Genomic DNA, 24,994 nt, shown 5'->3' with positions numbered 1-24,994 from the left:
CACAAACTATTTTCATAGTGGTAATATTCTTTAGGTCCTAGGTCTTAAATTGAATTTTATAAGTCACAGCAAACACTAGCTATTGCACTTGTAATATTTTGTAAACAGCTTACAACATCTCAGCAACCACTCAAGTTACACACACACTGTCAGCAGCATTCTATTCATCTAGCTGAGCACTATCCTAGGAGGCTATGGAGTTCTGTCTGTGTTACTTGGTTAAGATATTTGAAAAAAATGTGAACATTATATCTTTACCTGTTCTAGACAGAGGTCAATATTAATGCAGTTGAGTTTGCCATTGTATAAGCTTTAAGGTGAAATATTTTAAAATCTTGTCCATAGCATGGTTTTGGAATTATTGATGCAAATATGAACAAGCAGTATTTGACACCTAGAGGCTTCAGTAGGAGGTAACTGCAGATGCACCTGAGTTAAAGGAAAAACCCAGTTTGTTAAAGATACCACATATACTGAACCCCCAGAAATAGCCAACATGCTAGCTGACAGGTTCAGGGAAAACTTCTCCCCCTTGTTCCTACCACATCTCCCCCAAAGCATCCCTACCACTGGCCCTCCACCTAGTATCTCCAAGGAGCATGTTAAACACTCTCTCCAAAACCAAAAACACAGCCTCTGTGGGACATGACAATATCCCAGGCTGCATTCTAAATGGATTAAACAGGAACTAGCTGCACCGCTGAGTACTCTTTTTAACCACAGTCTAAGAACTGGTTTTGTACCTGCTGAATGGAAAACAGCAAGCGTCATCCCGTTGCAAAAAGGAGATGCGTCCACAGACCCTGGGAACTATAGACCCATAAGCCTAACCAGCCTAATTTGCAAGGCTATGGAAAGAATAATCATGGAGCTTGTGATATAGGAAACCTCCAAATGCTCAGCCCAATGCAGTTTGGCTTCATTAAAGGGAGAGCCTGCCTCTTGAACTTGGTGGACTTCTTTGAGACAGTCACTGTAGCCCTGGATGAAGGCAAATCCATGCATATGGGCTACCTAGACCTGGCCAAGGCCTTTGACACTATTCCCCACTCAGGCATCATTGATGAACTCACCCAGCTGGAGATCAACCCACACATTGTAAGGTGGGCTGCAAACTGGCTTACTAACAGAATGCATACAGTCAAAAATAGGTGACTACCTACACCAGCAGATCTGTAACCAGTGGTGTTCCACAGGGATTGGTGCTGGGGCCCCTACTGTTTGAAATCTACTTCTTGGATGTACAGGCTAAAGCAAAAGGCCTATGTCCGATAAAGTTTGCTGATGATTGCAAACTTGGTGCAGTCAATGAGTCCCCCAATGAGGTCAACAACCTACAAGAGGGGCTTACACAGACAAACAACTAGTGGCAAAAGACAAATGGAAAAAAAAATGCTTCATCATTCCCTTCAGCAAGGGTGACATCCCTGCAGATTACCATAGTAATAACATCCTAACCACACAATCTGTGGTGAGAGATTTGGGCAATTAGGTTGACAGCAACCTTTCTTTTGACCACCACATCTCCACAGTGGTAAAAAAGGCTTTCTACATCACCCACCTTATAAGTAAGAGCATTGCATCCAGAACAAGAGAGGTTGTAACTCCCTTGTACCCCTCACTCATCACGCCAATAATGGAATACAATGCTACCTTTGGTATGTACTTTATTAGGCACATGTGGCAACTGGAAAGACTTCAAAGTTTTTTTACAAAGAAAATTCAGGGTCTTCAGCATATGTCATATGCTTGACAGACTGAAATCACTGTCACTATACTCTGCGTCTTACAGACTACTCGGAGGTGACCTCTGCCTTGCATATAAAGCAATCTCAGATCCTGCTGTAATGGAAATGCTGCACATTCATAAATCAAATGGTACAATATGCACTCGCTCGAGGGAACTCAACCTAGTATGAAACATCAACAGGACCTGCTGGAGAGGCAGATATGTCTCACAGAGGTTACCTCTCCTCTGGAACAAACATCCAACTCAGGTGAAGCAGAGCCTCTCACTGACCCTATTTCAGCATAACTAGGATGATTACATGGGAAACTGCAAATTAACCATGGGAGTTTCGCCTATCTGCTTAATACCTTGATTTTCCTGGGAAGAAGGGTTGTACTTGGCTAGGCTTGTAAGGGCCCTAGGGCCATTAGCCTAGTAATCTCCTATGACAAAACTAATTTAATGCATATTTTCCTTACAAGACAAAACTGCAAACATTCCTCATAACTTTTACAGTCAGAACAAACATACGAGCCTGACAATTCAAAATTCTGAAAAATCAAAGTTGCCCAAGTATACACTTTTTCCCCTAGTCGATAATTTTCCCATCCTTATCAGAAAGAGTAGGATTGAAATTAACTTTTTAACAGCAATGGTATCAACTAAAGCTACAGCTGCTGGGTCAGGTTTAGGAATACTGTACACATCCCATCTGCTTTTTAGGAGCAGATGGCTGACTGTAGGTCAGGAAAATTGCAGGCAGGAGCACACACATCCTCTAAAGCAGACAGAAAACAAGGAGTGGCTGTATGGTCTGGAAGTCCCCTCTGTAACAACTCATAGTATATTCTGAGGAACTGAGAAACCTTAGTGTTCTTCCACTGAAAACACTGGCACATTCTAGCAATAGTCTCAGAGAAAGCCCCCCCCCAAACAGGGAGAATCAGAAACTGATCTCTCCTCACAGTTTGAATAAGAATATGAGGAGAAAACCCTAACCCTGTCCCCTTCATCTTTTAGATTCAGAATATTGAATGTCTTCAGGAAAAGAGGCATCCCTCTTTCATCACAAACTACAAGAAGAATCAATAGCCTAATTTAAACCGTGAGCCAGAACCAGTAAACTACTCCTGTCCAAGGAAATTGGAGGAGGATAAACACATGCTTAGTTTTTGGTTTCTGTTTGACACAAAAAAAATGTGGTCAGTTGTGTTACTAATGGCAGCAGCAACTTCCCTAAGGATGGCCACAGCATTCTGACAACAGGAAGTCTTCCCTGTTCCGTCTCCCAGGATCAATATGAGTGGCTCTCCCGTGTCCACTGAGGGCCCCCAACAGCCAGAGAATGTGGCTAAACCTCCATTCCTCAGTAGCTCCAGGTGCTACACTACAGGGATGTGGGGTAAAAGATTAGCGGTCTGTGGTACAGCAAATGTTCACAGCAGAGTCACCCACCTGAGAATGAGGCAAATTGCTATCCTGTTGTGGTGGCAAAAGCTGTTTGCTTAATTTTTTTTTGCGGTTGGAAGGAGGACTGACCATGGGAGTGATAGTTTGTACTATGGTCAAGCTGAAAATGGTGCCTCTTTCCCAGATAAGACAAGCAGCAAATGCTGGTAAAAACTACAAGTCACTTTTTTCACAGAGAAATACAGTAAAAAGCACTCTACACTTTGCCATCGCTAAAAATGTAACAAACACAATGTATCCACAGAAAAAAATGGTTTCAGTTACTTAACACTACTTTTAAACTGACATGAAAAAAAGACTGCTCCCATGTACAATGATACAGTCTAGTGACAGTCTATTAAAACACAAAAATCCAAACTTTAAAATAACTTAGGAAACAGGAAAGTGATAAAACACAAATATTTGGAAAATGGAAGACTCCCTCCAAAAAGAACTTATTTGCCCAGCAAAGGAACAGTACCAAGCCAACTGTTGATCCTCAAAAGCCTTAGAGGAGCATATTCTTTGGTGGCAGTAAAGCTCTGACGGGCATGGCAACCAAGCTTATCTTTTGGTTGGCTCAGCTCAGGTTGTATGACAGTTTGGGTAAGCGGAAGGTGCCCTGTAAGCTTGGGGAAGCTGGCTGACTGTTATATCCTTTGCAGGACATAACCCATATAGCAAAGGCTACTGCAACTGTAATCAATATGATGAACACATGACTGGTCATTCATGTCCATCTGATATGACCTGTGGGTCCTCAAGCTGTTTGTCGGATTCGATCCATGCGGCACTAGTGCTTCAGTCTTTCTAACAACTTCCCTTCCATAATGCTCTAGTGCCTAGAGTTACGTCAGACCAAGTTTGATGCCCTGCCAACACAACACATGCAGGAGCATAATGAACATACAAACATATATGCCAATATTAGTACTTAACACTGTCACAAATGTGTTGTCAAAATCCTTCAGGTCCTACAAATTCACTGAAATCAATGAACAAGGATAAGATGGATGGTAGATGGTTGTATTGCATAGACATGAATGAAAGGATCTAGTGTTATGGTATGAAAATAATTTTCTTATCCTGTTCATTCAATCTGCTTTATCTGACCTGCGGGTTAGAATCCCAAGCTACTTGAACTCCAGGGTGGCATCTTGAGAGGAGACCTCTAAGGACAGAGGTATCAAAGGATGCTCTAGCTCTAGATATGGAATCCAGTTTGTAATGCCATAGTTGTGTATGGAGGACCAAGTGGCAGCTGCATAGATCTCATACAAGGAAGAACACCTGCAAAAGGTGGCAGAATTTGCTACTGCTCTGGTAGAATGAATCTTAGGTTTACTTAGCAGAGTCTGTTCATGCGAAGCAAAAACATAAGTATGACTGTGGAAATCTTTCCTTCCTAGTTTGTTCTCTGCAAAGGATACAAAAAGCTGAGTCTCCTTACAAAAAAGTGAGGTAGCCTTATCTTTGACCACCATGTGACCACAGTGGTGATGAAATCCTTTTATGTTGCGCAGTTTATAAGTAAGAGCATGGCATCTATGTCCAAACAGGTCATTATCCCACTGCACTCCACCCTTATCAGACCAGAGTACAATGCTCCCTTTGGTATGTACCTGACCAGGCATATGCAGCAACTATAGCGACCTCACAGGCTCCTTATAATAAAAAAAAAAAATACAAGGTGCAATAAAACCTGCTTTATGCAGAGCACCTCAAAGCCCTTTCCCTCTACTCCTATAGATTTCTGAGGGGTGATTTATGCCGGCTTACAAAACCACCGCAAACCTCACATGTATGAATCTCCTGCATACTCATAAGTCGAACAGTACCAGAAATACAAGGTCTGGGGACCTGAATTTTGTCTCATTTAAACAGAACGTGCTGGAGAAACAGGTGCATGTTCCAGAGACTGCCCGTCTTTTGGAGCAGGCTTCTCATCAATGTGAGTGAGTTCATCTATTACTCAGTTTAAGAACAACATAGACCAGTGGATGGGAGATAGGAAATTTACACCAGGCCTGGCACCCAAGTCCCTCATGGACAGAGGTAGCATATAAATGCCTGGGCCTCAATGTCCCATTTAGATACAAGACATCATTCTTTTGGGAGAACTTGACTAGGCTTACAAAGCCCCCCCAGGTCATTAACCTAGTAAGAATCTGTGAATCTATAAATATGAAGTTAGAAATGTGATTGCCTATGCACATCCAACGTATGTAGAATCATCGTTGTTAAAATAATTAGGGGAAAAAACACTGGCAAGTGAATGGGCTTTGTCACATTCATTTTTTCAGAAGCAATTTTAAACTCATTCCTTCCAGTACAGCTCTGTTGAGTGTGTACTTTTAACTCCAAGTAGGCATGGCTTGAACCTGTAAAAAAATGAAGTTACCACCTTACAGTTCTAACAAATATTCATATCTCTGGAACCACAAGTGTTACTAGAAAACTGTAAATAGCAAATTATTCAAGATAAATGAATCTTTACATTCTTGGCATTTGTTCAATTTGATGCTTAAACTGGATTTTATAAGCCAAAATAAAGGCTGTGAATATTAATTTTGTAATGTTGTACAAACAGCTTATATCTCAGTAACCCTTCAAGCTGTAGTTTCTTTCTTCCCAGGAAGGAACAGACTTTGAAGTGGGAGGAGCTAACTCTTCTTCATCCGCTGAGGACATCCAGTCATTCTCCGTTAGACAGGATAAAATCAACTGCTTCATAACTATTCTGAACTGGGTCTTCTGTCTGCATTTGTTTAGGAGGCTTGAGGTCCAGAATGGGCCTGAGGTCCTGATTATTCTGTTGAACCAAAGATAATCTTGAATAAAACCCTGACCCTCTCTGGTCCAGTGGAATTTCCTAGATGGTTATTTTGGAGAACAAAGAGGCAACCCCTTCTTGAGCCATGCTCGCCTGGTTAGGTAAGACATCTGGCAGTGGCTGTCTCAATTCTGAGGGTGAGGGGAAAAAAATTACACAGTAGCCTTTGGGTATAACAATTTTTACCTATTTGTCCTGCATGGTGCCCTCTCATGCAGACGAGCAAAGGGACAGATGACTCCCACCTGTCAACAGACAGCAGCAGTCAGGCAGGCAGCCCATCAGGGATGCTATGGTTGTCCGTCATAGAATGGCCCATGACATCCTTGGTTTTGTGAACATCCTTTGCCACGGGGCCTATGTCCATTAAAGGGGACGCCTCTGACAGAAGTGCACCTTTTTGAAGGTACTTCAAACTACTGGCAGCTGTCTTTTCTAAACCAGAGTGACCTAGGCCTCTTTTTTGTTCTTGCTCTATGATCTTTGAGAAGTCTCAAATTCCACACTGATGGCCAAAGCACATCTTGCCATGTTGTTCACACCTCTGCATCCTCTCTTTCACCGATGGACCAAATAATGCGAATAAATCACAGGGATCATTAGTGAAGGATGGTTTAAAGTGGCATGCCAAGTCACACTGTTGCAGCCAGGCCTACTGCCTCTCACACATTGGCCTCAGCTGTCCTTGCTGCTCGATTTGCCACATTATGAATGAGGCACAACAGGAGGTTGGACATTTTAGACATGGTTGCCAGGGTCACCTCCAACTTTTCCTGGCGTCTGACATCAGGGAGCTTTGATAGGGCCTGTAGAGCAAAGTTCCACTGGAAACAGTTCAAATAAGTTGCACAGTTCACGTCCATTATGGCAAAGGTGCTAGTGTACACCCACTTCCCTACTTTATCGATTGCTTTAGAAATCCTTGTAGGGTAGATGGACTGAAGTTGAATCATCGGTCAGCTTTTTCTTATTTGCTGCTGCCACAATGATGGAATTTACTAGAGAGGACTTTGTTCAATGCTGCCTGTCCTTAGGCAGCCTGAGGTTTTATTCAGCGTTTTTGGCACCAATTCACGTGTCAGGATTCTGTCATAATCTCCTTGTTGCCAGATCAATTAGCTTACTTACTGAAGGGACCCCCCCCCCCAAGAAGTAGGTGGTGTTAAGCCATTTTTTGGAACACTGGGGGAGGGGGTAAGACTAACTGCTGCTGCTGACCAGTGGTTCTAAAGCCCAAAGCTAAATCCTGCCTCAAAGATGTCTGATGGGAAGAAGGCAAGAAAGGAGAGGAGTCCTTGTGAGGTGACTAGAAAAGGGAGGCCTGTACTTCTGCTCTCTATCAAGAAGCACTTATACTTGCCATACCCCTTAACGGCTGTTCCAACCACTGAACGGCACATCACTGAATGCAAAACATTAAAACTCCATCCATTGAAAGTGCGCTTCATTGAACCTGTGAGACGGGGAAAGTAACTACTTGGCCAACACTTCTTGGTCTCACAAATGGCAGTATTTCAAACCCACCCATGTGGGAAGGCTTCACCGCCCCCATTCCCCCAACTATATATACCAATTCCGAGATTGCACTACAGTGGGGAAAAGTGAAATGGGGAAGTGTTGGCCCAGTAGTTACTTTCCCCCTTTCACAGGTTCGATGAAGTGCACTTTTGATGGTTAGTCCTTTTGATGATTAACCATAGACTTGGTTGGATCACTTGGACTGAATGAATAGAATCAGCTTACTTCAAGTCATTTACAATCAGTACCAGTTACTTGGCGTCATTTGTTTTAGAAAGAACGGACAAAAATACTGCCAGTGTTTAGTCTCTCTCAGAGCTGGGATAGGTACAGTACTGCTGAAAACCAGCAGAAACTCAGCCTGATTTGAATGTGCCAAGTCATCTCTAACAGTGATGAAAACATGTTCAGAATTAGGAGGGGAGGTGAATGGGGAATGGAATCATGCTCTTCTGGAGAAGAATGAAAGGAACAAGACTTAATACATTAGTTCACTCAAAACCTATTTCCCCAATAAGTCAGACATGAACATCTACTGACCACTTTACAATCAACAACTTACCCTCTCTGTTTACACAGGTACTGCAGCCTTCACGAGTATTCTGGCCACCTTTGCTGCACGCAAAGCCTTTGTGGCATAATATGAATGCATTATGATGATATGCACAGGAACTGAATTCAATCTAGCATGGAAACTATTAACTACTAGTCATAGACATCTTTGTATCTGAGAAGAATTATAGCCTCAGCAGCCTGTGGGTTTAATATGTTTTATCCATTTGCCCTGCTGGGCATCCATGCAACTAAGTAAAAGGATACATGACTCTAGATTGCCAAAACAGGGAAGCAATCAGATAGCCCTTCAGGGAAACTGTGGCTGCCTGTTAGAAAAAAGGTACATGATATCCCTGGTTTTGTGGGCCTCCACTGCCCATCTGGACATCTCAATAAAGTCACAGTGGTTCAGACAGGCCTGATGCCTCACAGCCACTCCCACCTCAGCTGCCATTGTTGCACCATCTATCACATTTATGCCTGAGGCATATGAAAAAGTTAGATACATTAAATATGGTTGCCAGGGTCACCTCAAACTGTTTCCTGGAGTTTGATGTCAGGGCGGCTTTCAGAATAAGTAGGGCCTACTGAGCCAAATCCCTCTAAAAGTGGTTCATACTGGTGTAGTTCATAGGTTTTAAGAAAAGGGTGTCCAAAGCTCATGCCCACTCCCTTAGTCTATCCATTGCCTAGGACTCCTTTTTGGGAAGATCGACAGAAGTTCAATCTTCATCCATCACTTTCTTAGTTGCCATTGCCACAATGATGAAAATGTCAGGCAAAGCCCCCCCAAGTCCCTTAGTCATTTCTGGTCTTATTGTTCCATAATTTTGACATCCCCTGATCAAAGTGCATTTCAAGCATTTTCACATTTTAACTTTTGCTTTTTATTAACTATCTTGAGACTGAAAAGCACTGCCTGCTTAAGTGACTTGCTCCAAGTCACATGGCAGGCAAATGAAAACAGAGAATCAAACCCAGTACTTGACTATGAAGTTTATTACAGGCTCACAAAGCTTAACCCTCTGAACTGCCAGACTTTATCTGCTTTGTGACATTCTATTACCATAACAATAAAGCATACAACCCCTCAACTGCTGTTTCAGTTTAGTCATGCCTAACTACTCTCTTGCAATTTAGCCCCTGTTGACCTGTGTCCCTATCTGAAGTACCACAGACCAGACTTTAATAGCCTTCTCCCTGGGGGGAAAGCTTATTCTTAGAAACAGCTCTCACAAACCTGATGAGGTTTAAGGGTCTCATGATTTTTTTTCCTTTCTAGAGTGATGCCTTACAATTTTAAGCTAAAGCCTGCATTGGCCTGCATGTATTTATCTGCATGAGGTACGCTGTAATCTACATTTCTACAATGTCCTACTTAGTTTAAACCTTCCATCCATCCATGGGATAAAGGCAGCACACAAGAGCTTACTAACACTCCCCCACTTAACTGTAAACCAATAATGCATTTTTGAGGGAATGCAGCAAGTCAATCAAAGCTTATTTTGTTTAACAAAAAAAAAAAAAAAAAAATCACAGTGAATAAATAAACCGACAAGCAGAAAACAAAGGTTCATAACAGGAAAGGACTGCCACTTGCCACATCCTCATCACAGCCATAAAAGGTGACATACATTCTCACACATGACAGAATAAAGAGGTCTGATTTTATTCTTGGCTTTTATATAGGTGCTGAATCATTTCACCAAGAACGACATACAAAACAAATCAAAACAAAAAATGCAGTCGATATCAAAATGTTTCAAGGCAGGAATGGAGAAACTGTGGCAAGAATAAATACAGCAGAACTGATGCAAAGAAAAAAGTCTGGTGACAATAAAATGAATAAACAACAATATTGTAAAGGAACAGAGATTACACATTACAACATATTTAATTTTGGGGATGGCAAGTGACCAAGGCAACATAACAATGGAAGAGATCAGGGTTGTTCAGGTGAAGCAGGAAAAAAGGAAAGTCATAAAGACAGTTTTAAAATCCTCTCATGTCAAATTTATACTTCTTAATTACTTGCAGTCTCCTAATTTTGTATCAGAATTTCTCAGTTAAAGCACTGAATACTTCACTTAATAAATCTGAACATTTTAAATATATATATATAAAACTGTTAACGCATATATATTTATATATAAAACAGTTATAAAGCACATTCTCGTATATATATTATATATATATAAAACTGTTAAAGCATATATATATATATATATATATATATATATATATATATATATATATATATATATAAAACAGTTATAAAGCACATTCTCATTGTCAATCAGCCTTCAAAAAAAGTTCCTGCAAGCATATTCCAACTCCAGCAGAGATTCTACACTTCAGGCTACAAAGCTCACATCAGAAAGTGCTTGAATTTTACTTACAGGTAAGAGAGTAGACTTTTTTATGACAACAATCCAACTAAAACCTCATTATGTCTTTTCTCTCAGAATGACAAGTGTTATCAGCAAAGATTGATCTGATGAGTGTTTAGGTGAGTTCCATTTTTAAAAATGCAATAACAGAGGGGCTTTTGTTGTCAGCTGATGAAAATCAATTAGTGTAGGTAAGGCCACAAGGAAAACTTACATCACTCATCACCAGTCTGCCTGGCAGCTGAAATGATTTGTCTTCCAAGGTTGAGTGATCAGCAGCTCCGGTAATACCTCAGGAAAAATTAATTTAGTTTCTATATACTGGGCCCAGTTTCCTCATTCTAGAGGACCAATACACAAATTACTTGTAATCAAGGTTGCTATGCCATTAATATAGAGAAGGATGTTTGAAGAATTGTTCTTTTTCTGTGAAAGACTGACATTTTTCATCCATGTAACAGTGAATATATGGGGGAAGGGTTCTTTCCTGATCCTTACCTTTTGGATTCTTTATCAACCACCAGACATTCCACTGAGTGGCGAAGGCAATAGGTTCCACCAAAAACAGCACACATTCTGGGGGGGGAAAAACAGCTGATTAAATTATGCAACAGACATATGGTATCATATGTACAGCCAACGTACATTTGCTTACTACACAAATTCTTTTCAGTTATTGTTGATGCAAATTTGTAAACAGCTGCAGAACTATGGCAGTCAAGTACCTGTATTACAGAAGAGTTTGCATACTAAGTCATAATGGGAACTTGATTCATGTCCTGTATCTCATGTTTAAATCTTAAATGTGACTGGCATACTCTCCCTAGTGGCTATCCAAGTACTAATTTTTGCCTTTCAGCCCACAGGCAAAGATATCCTGGCTCAGTACCAAGGCGACACCCAATGGACCAAGATGACCACTCATCTTTTGCTGTCCTAATAGGGGAAAGAGAGGTGAAAAGCATATTAGGCGCTCTTATGAAACATTATACTGGAAAAGCAAGCCCCCAAATTCTGTCCTATTTATACATAGATGAAGCATGCAACAATACTTGTAACTGCCCGATTATTCTGACAGAAGAGATGTGCTAATGTCGTTACGATCCACTAGGAGGTTGAATGACTATAGAAGACACCCTAGTAGCTTTGTCCCCCTCCTCAGAGAATTCTGACAGTGGGTACCTGAGGATTTCCCTCCTCATGGCTGGCTGACAACCAAATGCTGCTACTGAACCTTATGAGAAAACCATCCACTACCACAGGGAAAGGACAAGCTAACTTTACTACAGACACAGATAATTTATGTCACTGTCCACCAAAAAGTATGCTTACAGAAATAAGAAAAAGCATAAAAAGTAAGGTTGGACTAGAAAACAAAATAAAATGTATGTCTAGGCCCAGTCACTATCACTCCTATCATTTACCCTGACTCCTGCCTGCATTTAATATTACGCAGCTCCTCCACTAACAGATTAAATTTCTTGTTACCATTTCACTCTGCATAAAGCTACCGTGAACAGCTTTTGTAAATAAACTGCAGAAAACTCATAGATCTCCTCTCTGAAAGCAAAAATTACCTCAGGAGATGAACTTCTTGGCCCATACATCTTCTATAATGAAGACTGTACTTAAACAGTTTCACATCATATCTATAAAAGCATCAGCTATAACACATAAACCTAAAATAAGCAGGAATATTAATAACTATACAGTAATACTTTTATTCAGGTTTTAGTATTACAAATTATCTTTACGATATGTTCTAGTACAAAATTCACATTTCATGCAATATTCTAACTAGTGTTACTTATTAGATGTGATAAAAATGCGACAAACTGGAACCTGTGTATGAAGTTTGAAAATGGTTATGCTACAGTTAGTCTAAGTTATAAATAAATACAGAGCCTTGTAAACTTTAAATATCTTAGTTTTTTTTTGTTTTGTATATTATTACTTTATATTGCATATCAGGGTAGTGCTTTTTCATATCCTGGCCAAATAAATTTTCCTGTGATGCAGAACCACAATGCAGTCATGTAGAAATATTCTGTCAAACAGAATCGAACAGTTTCCCTGCCAAACAATTTTAATGTAAGCAAGTTGTGTTTGCACCAATATTTTACACATCAATGGAAGAAAATATGCTAAATGTGCAATCTAGTAGAAAAATAAGAAAAACAATGTTATGGAATAAGAACACATTTCATATATGAAAGCAGAAGGCCAAACTGATCTTTGCACTTGTACACAATAATTCATCTGTTATGGTGGCAGTTTGCCAGCTAATAAAAGGGAAATGTGATGTAAAACTTTTGGATGTGGATGGTCTACACACTCCCTTGCAGACACTACACAGATGTCACAGGGTTTTCAGTTATGAAGTCCACAAATTTTCCCATACAGTACCAAACTCAAGAACCGACAGACTTAAAGGGATTTCTTTAAAAATAATGTCATATTACGTTTGTTAAGAGTGGTTGGTGCAGTTCCAATCACTATTTATTTAGTTATTTCTTACTTAATCATTGTTTGTAGATAATAGCTTTTAGGCAATCAAGAACACACAGTGTTACTGCTCAATGCTAGGAGTCTAAACAAAAACTCCACTCACTAGAAGCTCTCTTCACCCTAGAGAATGCTGACATCTGTGTAGTCAATGAGACATGGTTTAAAAGCTGCGGAGAGCACTCCTGCAGTGCAAGGTTATAACGCCTTCCACATGTTTGGACCAGCTACTACACAGACAGGGACTAAAGATGGAGGTGTCATTTACATCAAAAAGAAATATACCTCAAGGCTGGTCAAACAGGACAATGCACTTGTGTTCAAATCATCATAGGCAAAATCCAATATCACTTCCTTGCCAGTTATAGGTCCCCCTCTATGTCCCAGGAAACCCATATTATTAGAAAAAAAACCAATCCAACCCAATATCATATTCATGGGTGACTTTTATTACCCCACTATTAATGGAGAATCCTACACAATACCAAATGTACAGGCACAGAGATTCCTGGATTTTGTAAATACTACTCCCTGAACCAGATGGTCAGCGTAGAATAGTGTGTGTGTTGTACCTTTAAGAAGTGTTTCAAGGTTGGCACGTGCATATAAATAAGCACGTGCTAGCTTCAGTGCCATTTTGACAGTGCAGCCAGAGAGTGAGCGTGTATGAGCATAACAGCTAGTTTGTTTATACGTTTATCCAAGTTAAAGTTAATCCTCAATCCTGATGTGTTTGTACATAATAAAGATGCTTGAACAGAACCCACAATAACTAGTCTATTTTATCCAGACTGGACGAGGGACACTATGTCAAAACCGGGATTCCAGAGAGTGATTTTCTGAGCTGCAAGGTGCAGAGTTAACAGTGAAGGTAAACTAAGAGAAATAAGCATGATAAAGGGCCAGAAACAAACCAAAGGTAATGAAAACTTGCATGAACAATTTATTTTATATAAAAAAGATTAAGCAGAGCATTACAAGGGCATAAACTGCTTTATTAAACAAGTGAGAGTCACGAAAGGTTAATTAAACAAAATGTTTAAAATTATGATATCTGATAAAGTGATCATCAGAAAAGCACATAAGAGGTTCGGAATTGCAAAATGAGCATGTTTAGAGTAAAACAAGCACTAGAAAAGTGTAATGGGCATGGAAAATCATTAAACGAGCAAAACTAATATAATAAGGGCAATAAAAGGGCACATTAAATAAAGCAAGGTGACTGCATGTTTTTGGCAAAGTACTGTGTTTTGGATAGCTACTATTTCACATTGTATTCAGGCATAACTAGAGTTATTCGAAGTATCTCAAAGTGTGCAAAAGTGCTTACAGTGTGTGCTCATTACTGTGCATTTATTCTGAAGAGTTTGTGTGCAAAGTGCAACTATTTCATAAAGTACAGTCAAAATACACCCATTTCAAAAAATTTCGTGTGCTGGGTGTGTCTATTCGCAAAATGCCACCAGTACAGAGTGTTTCTTGCACTGTAAAGAGTTATTTAGCAAAGTACAACCATTTTGGGAATTTTTCAGTGTGCTGTGTATTGTTTATTTGAAAAGTGCAATTACTTCAAAAGGTTTCTTACTCTGATCTTCTTCTGCACAGTTCACAATTCGCACAGCGCAGTTATTTTGAAATGTTTCTTACAATAAGCGACTCTTACAGTACAGTGATTTTACGAGTATTACAGTGCCAGTGAGTCATATTTCGCAAAGTTTAGAGGCTTGTTGTGCTATTTGGCATAGTTACAAATAGTGGCATAAATTTCTGATTTTATATATATATATATATATATATATATATATATATATATATATATATATATATAATGTGTGCGTGTGTGTGTGCGCTCTCATGCATACTTGCAAAAGCCTTCACTAGTATGTGTTAATATGGCAGACTGATTTCGAAAATCATCATTGGTGTTTGACCAGAATATTGCAGAGAATTGGAGAATATTTGAGCAAGAGTATCATATTTTTATACAAGCAGCTTATTCTGACAAAGATGCATGCATCAAGGCATTCATTTTGGTAAACCTAGCTGGGTCAGAGGCCACTGAAAGAGAGCATTCATTTGTGTAGGCACCAACAGTATATGAGGGTGAAAGTGAAGAGGGTCATATTGTTGTACAAACTGAATCAAGGGAAGACCCCACTTGAAGCGCAAATTCATGGAAATGTGTAACACCCAGACAAATATTACATTAGAGAGGCATTTGTTTTACACAAGAGATCAAAATCCAGGGGAAATTTTTGCAGCTTATATAACTGACCTGAGAAACAAAGCTAAAAATGTGTCGGTTTGATAAATTAAAAGATGAGTTGATGAAGGACAGGCTTGTGTGTGGTATTAATAGTGCAGCAGTTGGAAAGATTTTGCTTCGTGACAGTGCTTTAACGCTGAGCAAAGCTACTGAGATTTGTCAAATCCATGAAGTTACAGAAAGGCACACAAGTATGCTTGCAAGTGATAACAGTATGGTTTCAGCAAGCTCCAGAGCAAATGCAGACAGCATGCAACACATGGCAGCAGCTTTATTGTTAACTGTCACAATTGCGGTGCCAATCACGAGTCTAAAAGAGAAAAATACTTAGCATTTGGTAAGCAATGCCACAAGTGTAAAAAAAAATGGAACCATTTCCAAATGTTTTGAAAATCAAGTAAACCTCGCACAGTTATAAAGAAAGGTCACTCGCAAAAGCAAGTTGATCATACAGAGAGCTGCAATTCTTCTTTCTACGTGATGATGTATCAGTAATTGGTGAAAAGATTGATGCAGTAAATTTGTTGGCAAAGAATAAAGTGTTTTGTACTGTCCAGATCAATGGTAAACACACAGAGCTTAAAGTGGGCACAGGCTCAAAGTGTAATATTATATCAGCTGACACATTTGCTAAGGTGAGAACTAACAAACAATTCAATGTGGCTAGTTGTGCAAAACTTGTTGCTTATGGAGGTGAAGAAATTCAAACCCAAGGCTCAGCAGTGCTTTCATGTTATTTGGCTAGGAACTGTTACAGATTGTTATTCTATGTAGTTTGAAGACCTGTGCAGTCATTATTGGGACTCAAGACAGTTTGAGAATGAATTTGTTTTCTTTTACCAAAGAAGTTCATCATATAAGCACATAGCCTAGTTCCAGTTCCAATTTTACTGAAGCTATTTTCTCAGAGTATGCTGATGTTTTCGATGACAAGTTGGGCAAACTTCCAGTTGTGTATTCTATGAAGTTAGACCCAGAGGTTAGTTCAGTGGTTAGACCACCAAGAAAAGTTCTGACAGCTATGCAGAATATATTTAAAGCTTAGTTGGATAAAATGGTGAAGCAAGGTGCAATTTGCCCAGTTACAAAACCATCTGAATGGATGTCGTCCATGGTAGCAACCCACAAAAAAAAAGACTCAGACATAATCATAATATGTATTGACCCAAGAGATTTGAAAAAAGCATTAGAGAGACTACATCATCCAATGTGTACAGTTGAGAAAGTTGCAGCCTGATACCAAATGCCACTTTTTTTTGAGTCTTGGATGCAAAAAGTTAATTTTGGCAAGTGATGCGTGATCACAAATCCTTATTACTGACTACTTTCAGTACCCTATTTGGCAGATACAGACTCCTCAGGATGCCATTTGGAATAAATTCTGCAAGTGCACTCTTTCAGCTTGCAACGGAGCAATTTTTTCAGGTTATCCTTGTGCCATAGTAGTAGATTTATTGGTTGGAGGCAATGGTGAAGCAGAGCATGACAGAAACCTTAAGTTCTAGACAGAGCACGTGAAGTGCAAATTCAGACTACCAGAAATTACATATGTAGGTAATTTACTTACTAGCACTTGCTTGCAACCAAACCCGTCCAAGCAAGCAGCCATTCTTGAAATGCCAGCTCCAGATAATGTTCAGGGTCTACAATGTTTTCTTGGTATGGTCAACTACTTAGGCAAGCTTACACCAGACTTCAGTGAGTTGACAGCACCTTTGAGAGAGCCGATGTGCAAAAATGTTATATGGTCTTGGTTAGAACAGCACCAGAGAACATTTGAAGACCTTAAGCAGAAAATTGCCACCCCACCTACATTAAGATACTAACTCTTTCCTGTGATGATTCAAAATTTGATCTTGGCACAGTTATTCTTCAAGAAGACAGACCAGTAACCTATGCATCTATAACTCTTACCCAAACTGAAATGCAATACGCTCCAATTGAGAAAGAACTTTGAACATGCAAACGCTACTGCCAAAAGTTTCATGATTATATTTATGGTTGAGGTTATACAGACTGAAACTGATCACCAACCTCTAGTTACTATTCTAAAGAAGCTTATGTATTCAACTCCAGTGAGATTGTAAAGAATGATGCTCAAATTGCAAAAGTACAACTTCAAAATAGTCTATACAAAAGGTAAACTTCTTTTATCTGGCTGATACCTTATCCAGATCGCCCAGAAATACAACAGAACAGCTTCATGCAGAGAACTGGAAGTGCACAATTTTTCTACCACGAGACTTGAGTTGAGAGATCATACAAAGACTGATCCTGTTTTGCAAAAGCTCAACCACTACATTAATGTTGGATGGCTGTCAAAGCACTCTAGTGTACCACCTGAAATGCAAACTTATTTTCCTTAAAGAGATGACATGCTGATGGAAGAAGGCATTCTTTTCCAAGGCCCTATGTTGTACCTGCTTCCTTACAACATGAATATATCCAGATTTTGTATCGTGGTCACCCAGGTTCCAAATCTACCAAAAGAAGGGTGACAGAACTAGTATTTTGGCCTTCTCTATTAAAAGATATTGATAAAGTTCTTTCTTCTTCAGTATGCAACAGTACTAAACCGCATTTGCAAAAAGAACCACCTTCAACTAAGTCAAGTTCCTGAACTACCTTGGTCAACAGTAGCCACTGATATATTCAAGTGGAACAATCAGCATTATTTAGTGTTGGCAGACTCTTATTCGAACTGGTTTGAGATTGATTTACTGCCTAATCTAATATCTACATCATTTCTCAGTCCATGGTAGTCCACACACAATTATTTCTGACAATGGTACCCAATTTATACATCAGTTTCAGAAATTTGAAAAAGAACGGGACTTTGTACATGTTACTAGTAGTCCAGAATATCCACAGTCAAATGGACTAGCTGAACGTGCAGTACAGAGTGCAAAGCAATTACTTGAGAGGTCAAAGCGTGATAATACAAATGTCTTTTTGAATTTACTTAATCTCAGAAACATACTCCTTAACAACATACTTGGCTCGCCTGCTCAGAGACTTCTATCTAGGCAAACCAGATCATTGCCTATTAGTTCCAGTTTGTTTAGGCCTAAAGCTAGGAACAACAGGACAATTAGAGTCCAATTATTAGGAAAGCGTTCTTTCCAGAAATCCAGTTATGATAAATCGAGCAGATTTCTTCATCTGTTGAAAAAAGGAGAGAGAGTGAGGATACAAACGGCGAAAGGGTTCAACCGGATTGGTCAAGTAACAGGTATATGTACTGAGCCGAGATCCTACTTTGCAGAATCTGAGGATGAGGAGTACAGGAGAAATCAGACATATTCCTGTATCGGAATTGATATCACAGCATTGTTCATGTGATACAGACTCTAGATCTCAGAGCAATCCAGACAATGTTCCTGTTGCAGAACACGTCTTAACTTCTACGTCCATTCCTGATGATGTTCCTGATGTTTCTAAAGATGAACATTCAGCAGAGACCGTCCCAGTTTCTAGACCTAATTCTAATTTCTGTGTCACACGATTTGGTCATTTTTCCAGACCTAGCGCAAAATACACCGCAACCTGGACATAATTGTTTATATGTATTTAGTTCTATATAACTGCATGTCAAAGAATTACTTGTATTGATTGCATGTCAATTAATATCAATAATGCACGACTCATTTCTCAAAGAGGGAGGATGTAAAATAGTGTGTGTGTTGTACCTTTAAGAAGCATTTCCAAGGACAGCACTTGCATATAAATAGCAAGCATGTGCTAGCTTCAGTGCCATTTTGAGAGTGCAGCCAGTGTGTGAATATGTACGAGTATGATAGCAAGCTTGTTTATAAGTTTATCTACGTTAAAGTTATTAAGCCTCAATCCTGATGTGTTTGTACATAATAAAACTGCTTCAACAGAACCCACAGATGTTCGTCTGTTTTATCCTCACCAGACTATCTCGTCTCTGGAACAGGCTCCCCATCCATGTGAAGCAGAGTTCCTCCCTAACACAATTAAAGCGCAACCTGGACAATTGGATGGGAAACAGGAAATTCATTCCTAGTTACACACCTATATCTAATGGACACAGGCAACCTGTAAATGGTTCCTTTCCCAGGCCCTAGCTTGTAAATGTTTCATCTCCCAAGCCTATGCTTACACTTATCAAGGGTATCAGAACTTGTCAGAAATTTGGGATGCATGCCTAAGCTTAAAAAGGCCCTTGTGGTCATTAGCCTAGTAAACACCTATGAACAAATTCACAGGCCATGACATTCAGAGAGGTACTGTGCACCATCTACCAGGTTGGCAGTAGGATGATTCATATTGCCATGCCAGAAGACTGCTCTTTCTTAAGAATCTTAGATATGATTCATGCATAAGGCTGTCAGTAACACATGAATAATGCACACAGGCAGGCAAAGAAAGAGGCATGCATACATACAGATACAACCACACATCACATCCCTTGCTCTTCTGTCCAGTAATTACCCTATTCCAGTTTCAGCTTCAGCACTAGGAGGGAGGATGATGCAGCTCATGTTCGTGGACCACTGTCGAAATGGCAGGTGCAAATTTTTTACCTTTCAGTCTCTCACCAGGACTGCAAAGTCTGGGCCATTAGAATATTATGCTAATGAAGGGACCAGGTAAAGTGACTACTCCTATTACTAAATACAGTTGCAGCAGTATGCTTATCAGAATAACCAGGATATGACTGTCTCTCTTAGTGTTTCCTTCTTACAGGTAGTGTCACTCCAAAGAATGGTGATGCTACTAGACTCACCTGTGTTATGGTGTCAAACCATCACCATTTCTTGCAGGCTGGTCACTGCTCTGTCGTATGTGCAGAGTGCTGTCCTCCACTGCACCCCTGTAACTTTCTCTTCATACCCCATAGTAAAGTCTGACATTCACTTGTTTGTGAATTGTGGACAGGTTGTAGATCTCCATTTGTTTATCTGGACCATGCCCTACCAGAGATGCTCCATATCTTTAAGTCTAATGCCTCACACATTACCTTCTCGAAATGCCCAAATCTAATATGACATCAACAAAACCTGCTGGAGACGTATGTTTGTCACCCACAGGCTGCTCCATCTCTGGAATAGACTTCTCATACACATCAGAGTACCTCACTGACCTTCTTCAAATGCCACCTTGACGAGTGGATGGGAAACCATAAATTTGTCCCAGGGGTTCCACCCATGTCCCTCATTGACAGGGGTGACAGGTGATGATTGAAGTTTCTTTTTGGGGATAAACTCTTAGCTAGGCTTGTAAGGGCCCCAGGGCCATTAGCCTAGTAACTTCCTATGAATAAACTCAGAGGACAAATAAAGTTTTGCAATTCCAAATTTGAGGTAAATTTGGCCTCCCATATCAAGCACAATCACAAGACATTCTTACACTATGTCCATAACCTCAAATGCAATATACAATGGTGGACTGAGCTAGTTGTTAATGAAGCCACCTATATTAAGCCAGAAGATATGAGAAACCTACTGGCAGCCAAATTCAGCTGTACCTTTAGCCCTCCACACCCCCTTAGCCTCCCCTTAGGAAGTACAGTCAAATAAGACTCCCCCTACTAATGCTAGGGAACAGTTTCTCAATGCTCTCTGTGAGGCAAAGAACACTTCATTGATAAGACTCCCAACAATAGACTGCCTTCTAAATAGTACAAAACATAACCTATCAGGCCCTCTGGAATCAGTTTCACCGTAGCCTCCAAACAGGCTTTGTACCTCATGAATGGAGAATACCAACCATCAACCCACTGCACAAAGGCAGGTCATCTACAGACCCTGGAAACAGATGCACAAGTCTCACCTGTCTCATATGTAAAGCAATGGAAAAAAAAATCATCATGGAAATTATCAATAATGACATACAAAACCTCCAAACATTGGACCAACCTCGTATGGTTTCATCAAGGCAGGTCATGCTTACTCAACCTGGTGGACTTTTTTAAGAAGGTCATCTAAATAATTGATGTGGGCAAAATGGTTCACACTGTCTACTTTGAACTGCCCAAGGCACTTGACAATATCACACTCGGGCACTGTTGACAAACTTAAGAGGTTGTTTATAAACCCTTATATGTCACCCAGTGGTTAGACAGCTGGCTCAGAGACAGGACAACAGGAAGTTAGTACTGAAGAGGAAGGATTAAAGTCCAGTAGGCCAAGGAGAATGGTCCTAGTAAAGCTCGTCCTAGACTTGGAAAAGGATTGAAGAGGAAGGATTAAAGTCCAGTAGGCCAAGGAGAATGGTCCTAGTAAAGCTAGTCCTAGACTTGGAAAAGGAACCTAGTTTACAGTGCCTGCAAAGACTTACACAGAGGACAACGTTGCTGATTCTAGAATACTTCTAGCATGCGACCCTTTCCAAAAGGACACAGATAAAGTGAAGGCAATGGTAAAATGAGCCTTGCCCCAGCCTGGAACACTTTTGCTGCGGTGAGTATAAGAAAAGGTAGTAAAATAGCATGACATCCATTTTGAAAAGTCTATTTTAACACAAGTTGCCCTTTATCCCTTACTTTCACAAGAAAAGAACTGATCAGAAGTACAGAAAGATTTTTATTCCCTCAAGATAGTGCTAGTGTTGCCTGTAGACATCAGAGGTAAGGACTACCTCCTATCTCTCAATTTTAGGTTCTGAAAAGAAGATATGAAGATGGGTAGCTTGAGTTAAGGTAAATTCAGACACCACTTTAGGCTTAAATGCAGGATTAGTGCTTAGTGAAACCACATCTTTGTGTTCAATGAGATAAGGCTGACCTACCATGACAGCCTGCAACTCAAGTGCTCTTCTTGCAGAGGTCAGAGCAATTAGTAAGTCTGTTTTCCATGTTAAGAACCTTACATCAAAGCCTAGTGAGCTAGTTCAAATGGAACAGTTAAAATTTTTCTAAAACAAAATTAAGATCCTCAGAAGGAGAAATCTGCTTCCTAGGAGATTTCATATGCAACACCCCATTCAAAAACATTTTCATAAAGAGATTGCATTGAAAGAGAGCAATCCATGGGCAGACATGCTGAAATGGCTGACAAATGAACCTTAACTGAAGAATTAACAAAAAGCAGCACAGCAAAAGCAAATAACTGTCAGAAAACAGAATAAAAACATAAACTGCAGTATCTGTAGGATTACCAGCACTTCATTAACAAGACAATGACTTCAGTTAGCGCTTTAGTCTCCCCTCACTCGCAGAGACTTCTTCAGACCAAAATTTATTTATTTATTTTATTTTACATTTGTTAACCGGGCTGGTCCAACTGGATATATTTCCATTTTCAGTAGAGGCCCGGGGAGAAAAGCTCCAGTAGTAACAAATAGAAATTGAAATTAAAAATCAATGTTATTACATAGTAAATGAAAGGATTTCAATAAAAAAGAATACAAAAAAATACTAGTAGTACTAATAAAATAAAGTAGGTATTTACAATAGTAAGTTGTTCATTACATACATTAAATACCCATTCTTGGGATGAATCACCCAACAACATCCAAGTTAAGAAGCCTAGTCACATGATAAAATAGGCTAAATTAAAGAGAAATAAAACTTCTACACAAATTCTAAAAAAGTCAGTGTTTTAACCCTTTTCTTTTTAAGTACATAACAAATTCCTCTCTATTATTGAGACCAGGGAAAAACATGCATTTAATTTAACTTGCGAACAGTACTCTGGCCATCCCAGTTTTTCCTCTATGTTAATAACATTCTTGGTGTTACTCAATGCTTCTAATACTAAACATTTAAAGTTAACTTTGCATTTACTTTCTTTATATAGTGTTAACACACAGCATTCTTTTCATCTCCATTGGCAATAACATACTTATTCTCATACATTCTTCTGTTGAGTTCCCTGGTAGCTCTTCCCACATAAAAAGCATGACAATCCATGCACATTAATAAATAAACTATCTTTACTCTTACATGAAAAGCTTCCTGGTATTCTGACTATATAGTTTCCCACTTCTATTTCACTACAGTCAGTATACAAATAATTGCACATGTTACAGTTGAAACACTTATTCATTCATTTTTTTACCTTCAACTTGTATTTTTCTATTCAGTTTACTCTGAAAGAAATCTTTATAATTTTTAGCTCTCTTTTGTACAAACCTGGGCCCTGTACCTATATTTTTAATAATTTCATTAATTTTGAAAATACCCCAATTTCTATTAATACTTTTTATAGCTTTAGAATCAACATTATTTTGCACCGCTAGTGCTGTCATGCACATTATTCTCTTCTTTGTGTACTATCACATTTACTTTCCTATCATCTATTTCTTTCTCTAACTTATTCATATCCTTGTTAAGATACCATCTACATGTCATTATTTTACAGAAATTTTCAGCTTCTTGTACAAAACATTATCTTTAGTAAGATTGCTTATCCTTTTTAACTGGCCATTAATGTTAGATTTTGTTTTCTTGGGATGGAGACTAGAATAAAGTGCATGTTGTTCTGAAAATCTTTCTTGTAAATCTTAGATATCAACCTGTTGTCTTCCTTATAGATAAGTAAGATCTAAATAGTTAATTCTATGCATGTCATAATTATGAGTACATTTAAGATATGAACATACATTATTAATATATTTCATGAAATCATTCAATATATCAATAGGCCCTCTCCAAATTAAAAAGATATCATCAATAAAATGAAATATCTAATATATATTCATTATATTCACTATTGATGATGTTAGCTGTCTCCTAACCTTGCATAAATACATTGGCATAACTGGGACCTAAAGCTGCTCCCATAGCCACTCAGTTGATTTGAACATACAATTGTTCATATAACTCCAAATAGTTGTAACTTAATACCAGATGAATCATTTCCATAAACAATCCTACCGTATCAGAAGAGAACATTCTAGATCTTAAAAGTTAAATTCTGACTGTTTCCATACCATCTATATTAGGAATCATAGTATAGAGGGAATTAATATCCAATGTAACTAACACATGAGTTTCATTCACAACTGCAGTCTCAATTTTACTCAGAAAGTCAAAGCTCTCTCTTATATATGTAACGTTTTTAGGTACCACTTTTTGTAACATTTTGTCCACAAAAACAGATGGCCCTTCAGTATTACTTTTAGTACTTGCAACAATAGGCCTTAGCAGGGGGGGGCCTTCTAAGTTTTTGTGGATCTTTGGTATACCAAAGATCCTACTTACTTTTGGGTTAGCATTAGTTAGATTCTTTCTTGTTTTTTCATCTATTCTGCCAGTGCAGAACCATTCTTCTATACAAGAATCTATAAGAGCATATCCCTTTTTTACATTTAGAAATGTCAATTTTTGAGAATTTGTTGTCTTTTAACAACTCTAACATTTTATACTCATTCTTCCCATCTAGTACTACCAAAGATCCCCCTTTATCAGCCTTAAATATCAGTACTTCATTTTTATATAATTTCTCAAAACATTCTCTCTAATTTTTAGTCAAGTTGTAATACTTATATACAGCTCTATTGTCTAATGTTTCAACTATTTGTGCTTCACATGTTTAAAAACATTTCTAACTCCTTACATAATAGTGGGTTAAAGCAACTAGGCTTATAACATTAAATTTTTACTTAATTGCGTTTGTTAAACATTATGTCAACATTAAGGCTTCTAACATAGTCTCTTAGTTCATTTACAGCAACTAATTTGTCTGCTCTCTGAGCCGGAGCAAAATTCCAGCCTTTACTTAGTACACAACATTCCTCTCTAGATAATTCATAATTACAGAGGTTAACTATTTTAAAGT

General features: G+C 38.9%; 1 protein-coding gene across 1 annotated transcript in view; it reads right to left on the bottom strand.

Moving 5' to 3' along the window:
- CHM (CHM Rab escort protein) overlaps nucleotides 1–24,994 on the bottom strand; it is a 1,989,252-nt gene that overhangs the window by 500,113 nt on the left and 1,464,145 nt on the right. Inside the window, exon 9 of the mRNA XM_044057753.1 lies at nucleotides 10,973–11,050. Within this exon, the coding sequence (XP_043913688.1) occupies nucleotides 10,973–11,050 (78 nt within the window). The remainder of the gene's footprint in view (nucleotides 1–10,972; nucleotides 11,051–24,994) is intronic.

The sequence above is a fragment of the Protopterus annectens genome, chromosome 15.part0 (assembly GCF_019279795.1).
Source record: "Protopterus annectens isolate FY-2018-M chromosome 15.part0, PAN1.0, whole genome shotgun sequence".
NCBI lineage: Eukaryota > Metazoa > Chordata > Ceratodontiformes > Protopteridae > Protopterus > Protopterus annectens.
The sequence above is the reverse complement of the archived record's forward strand: the minus strand, read 5'-3'. Positions and strand labels throughout refer to the sequence as shown.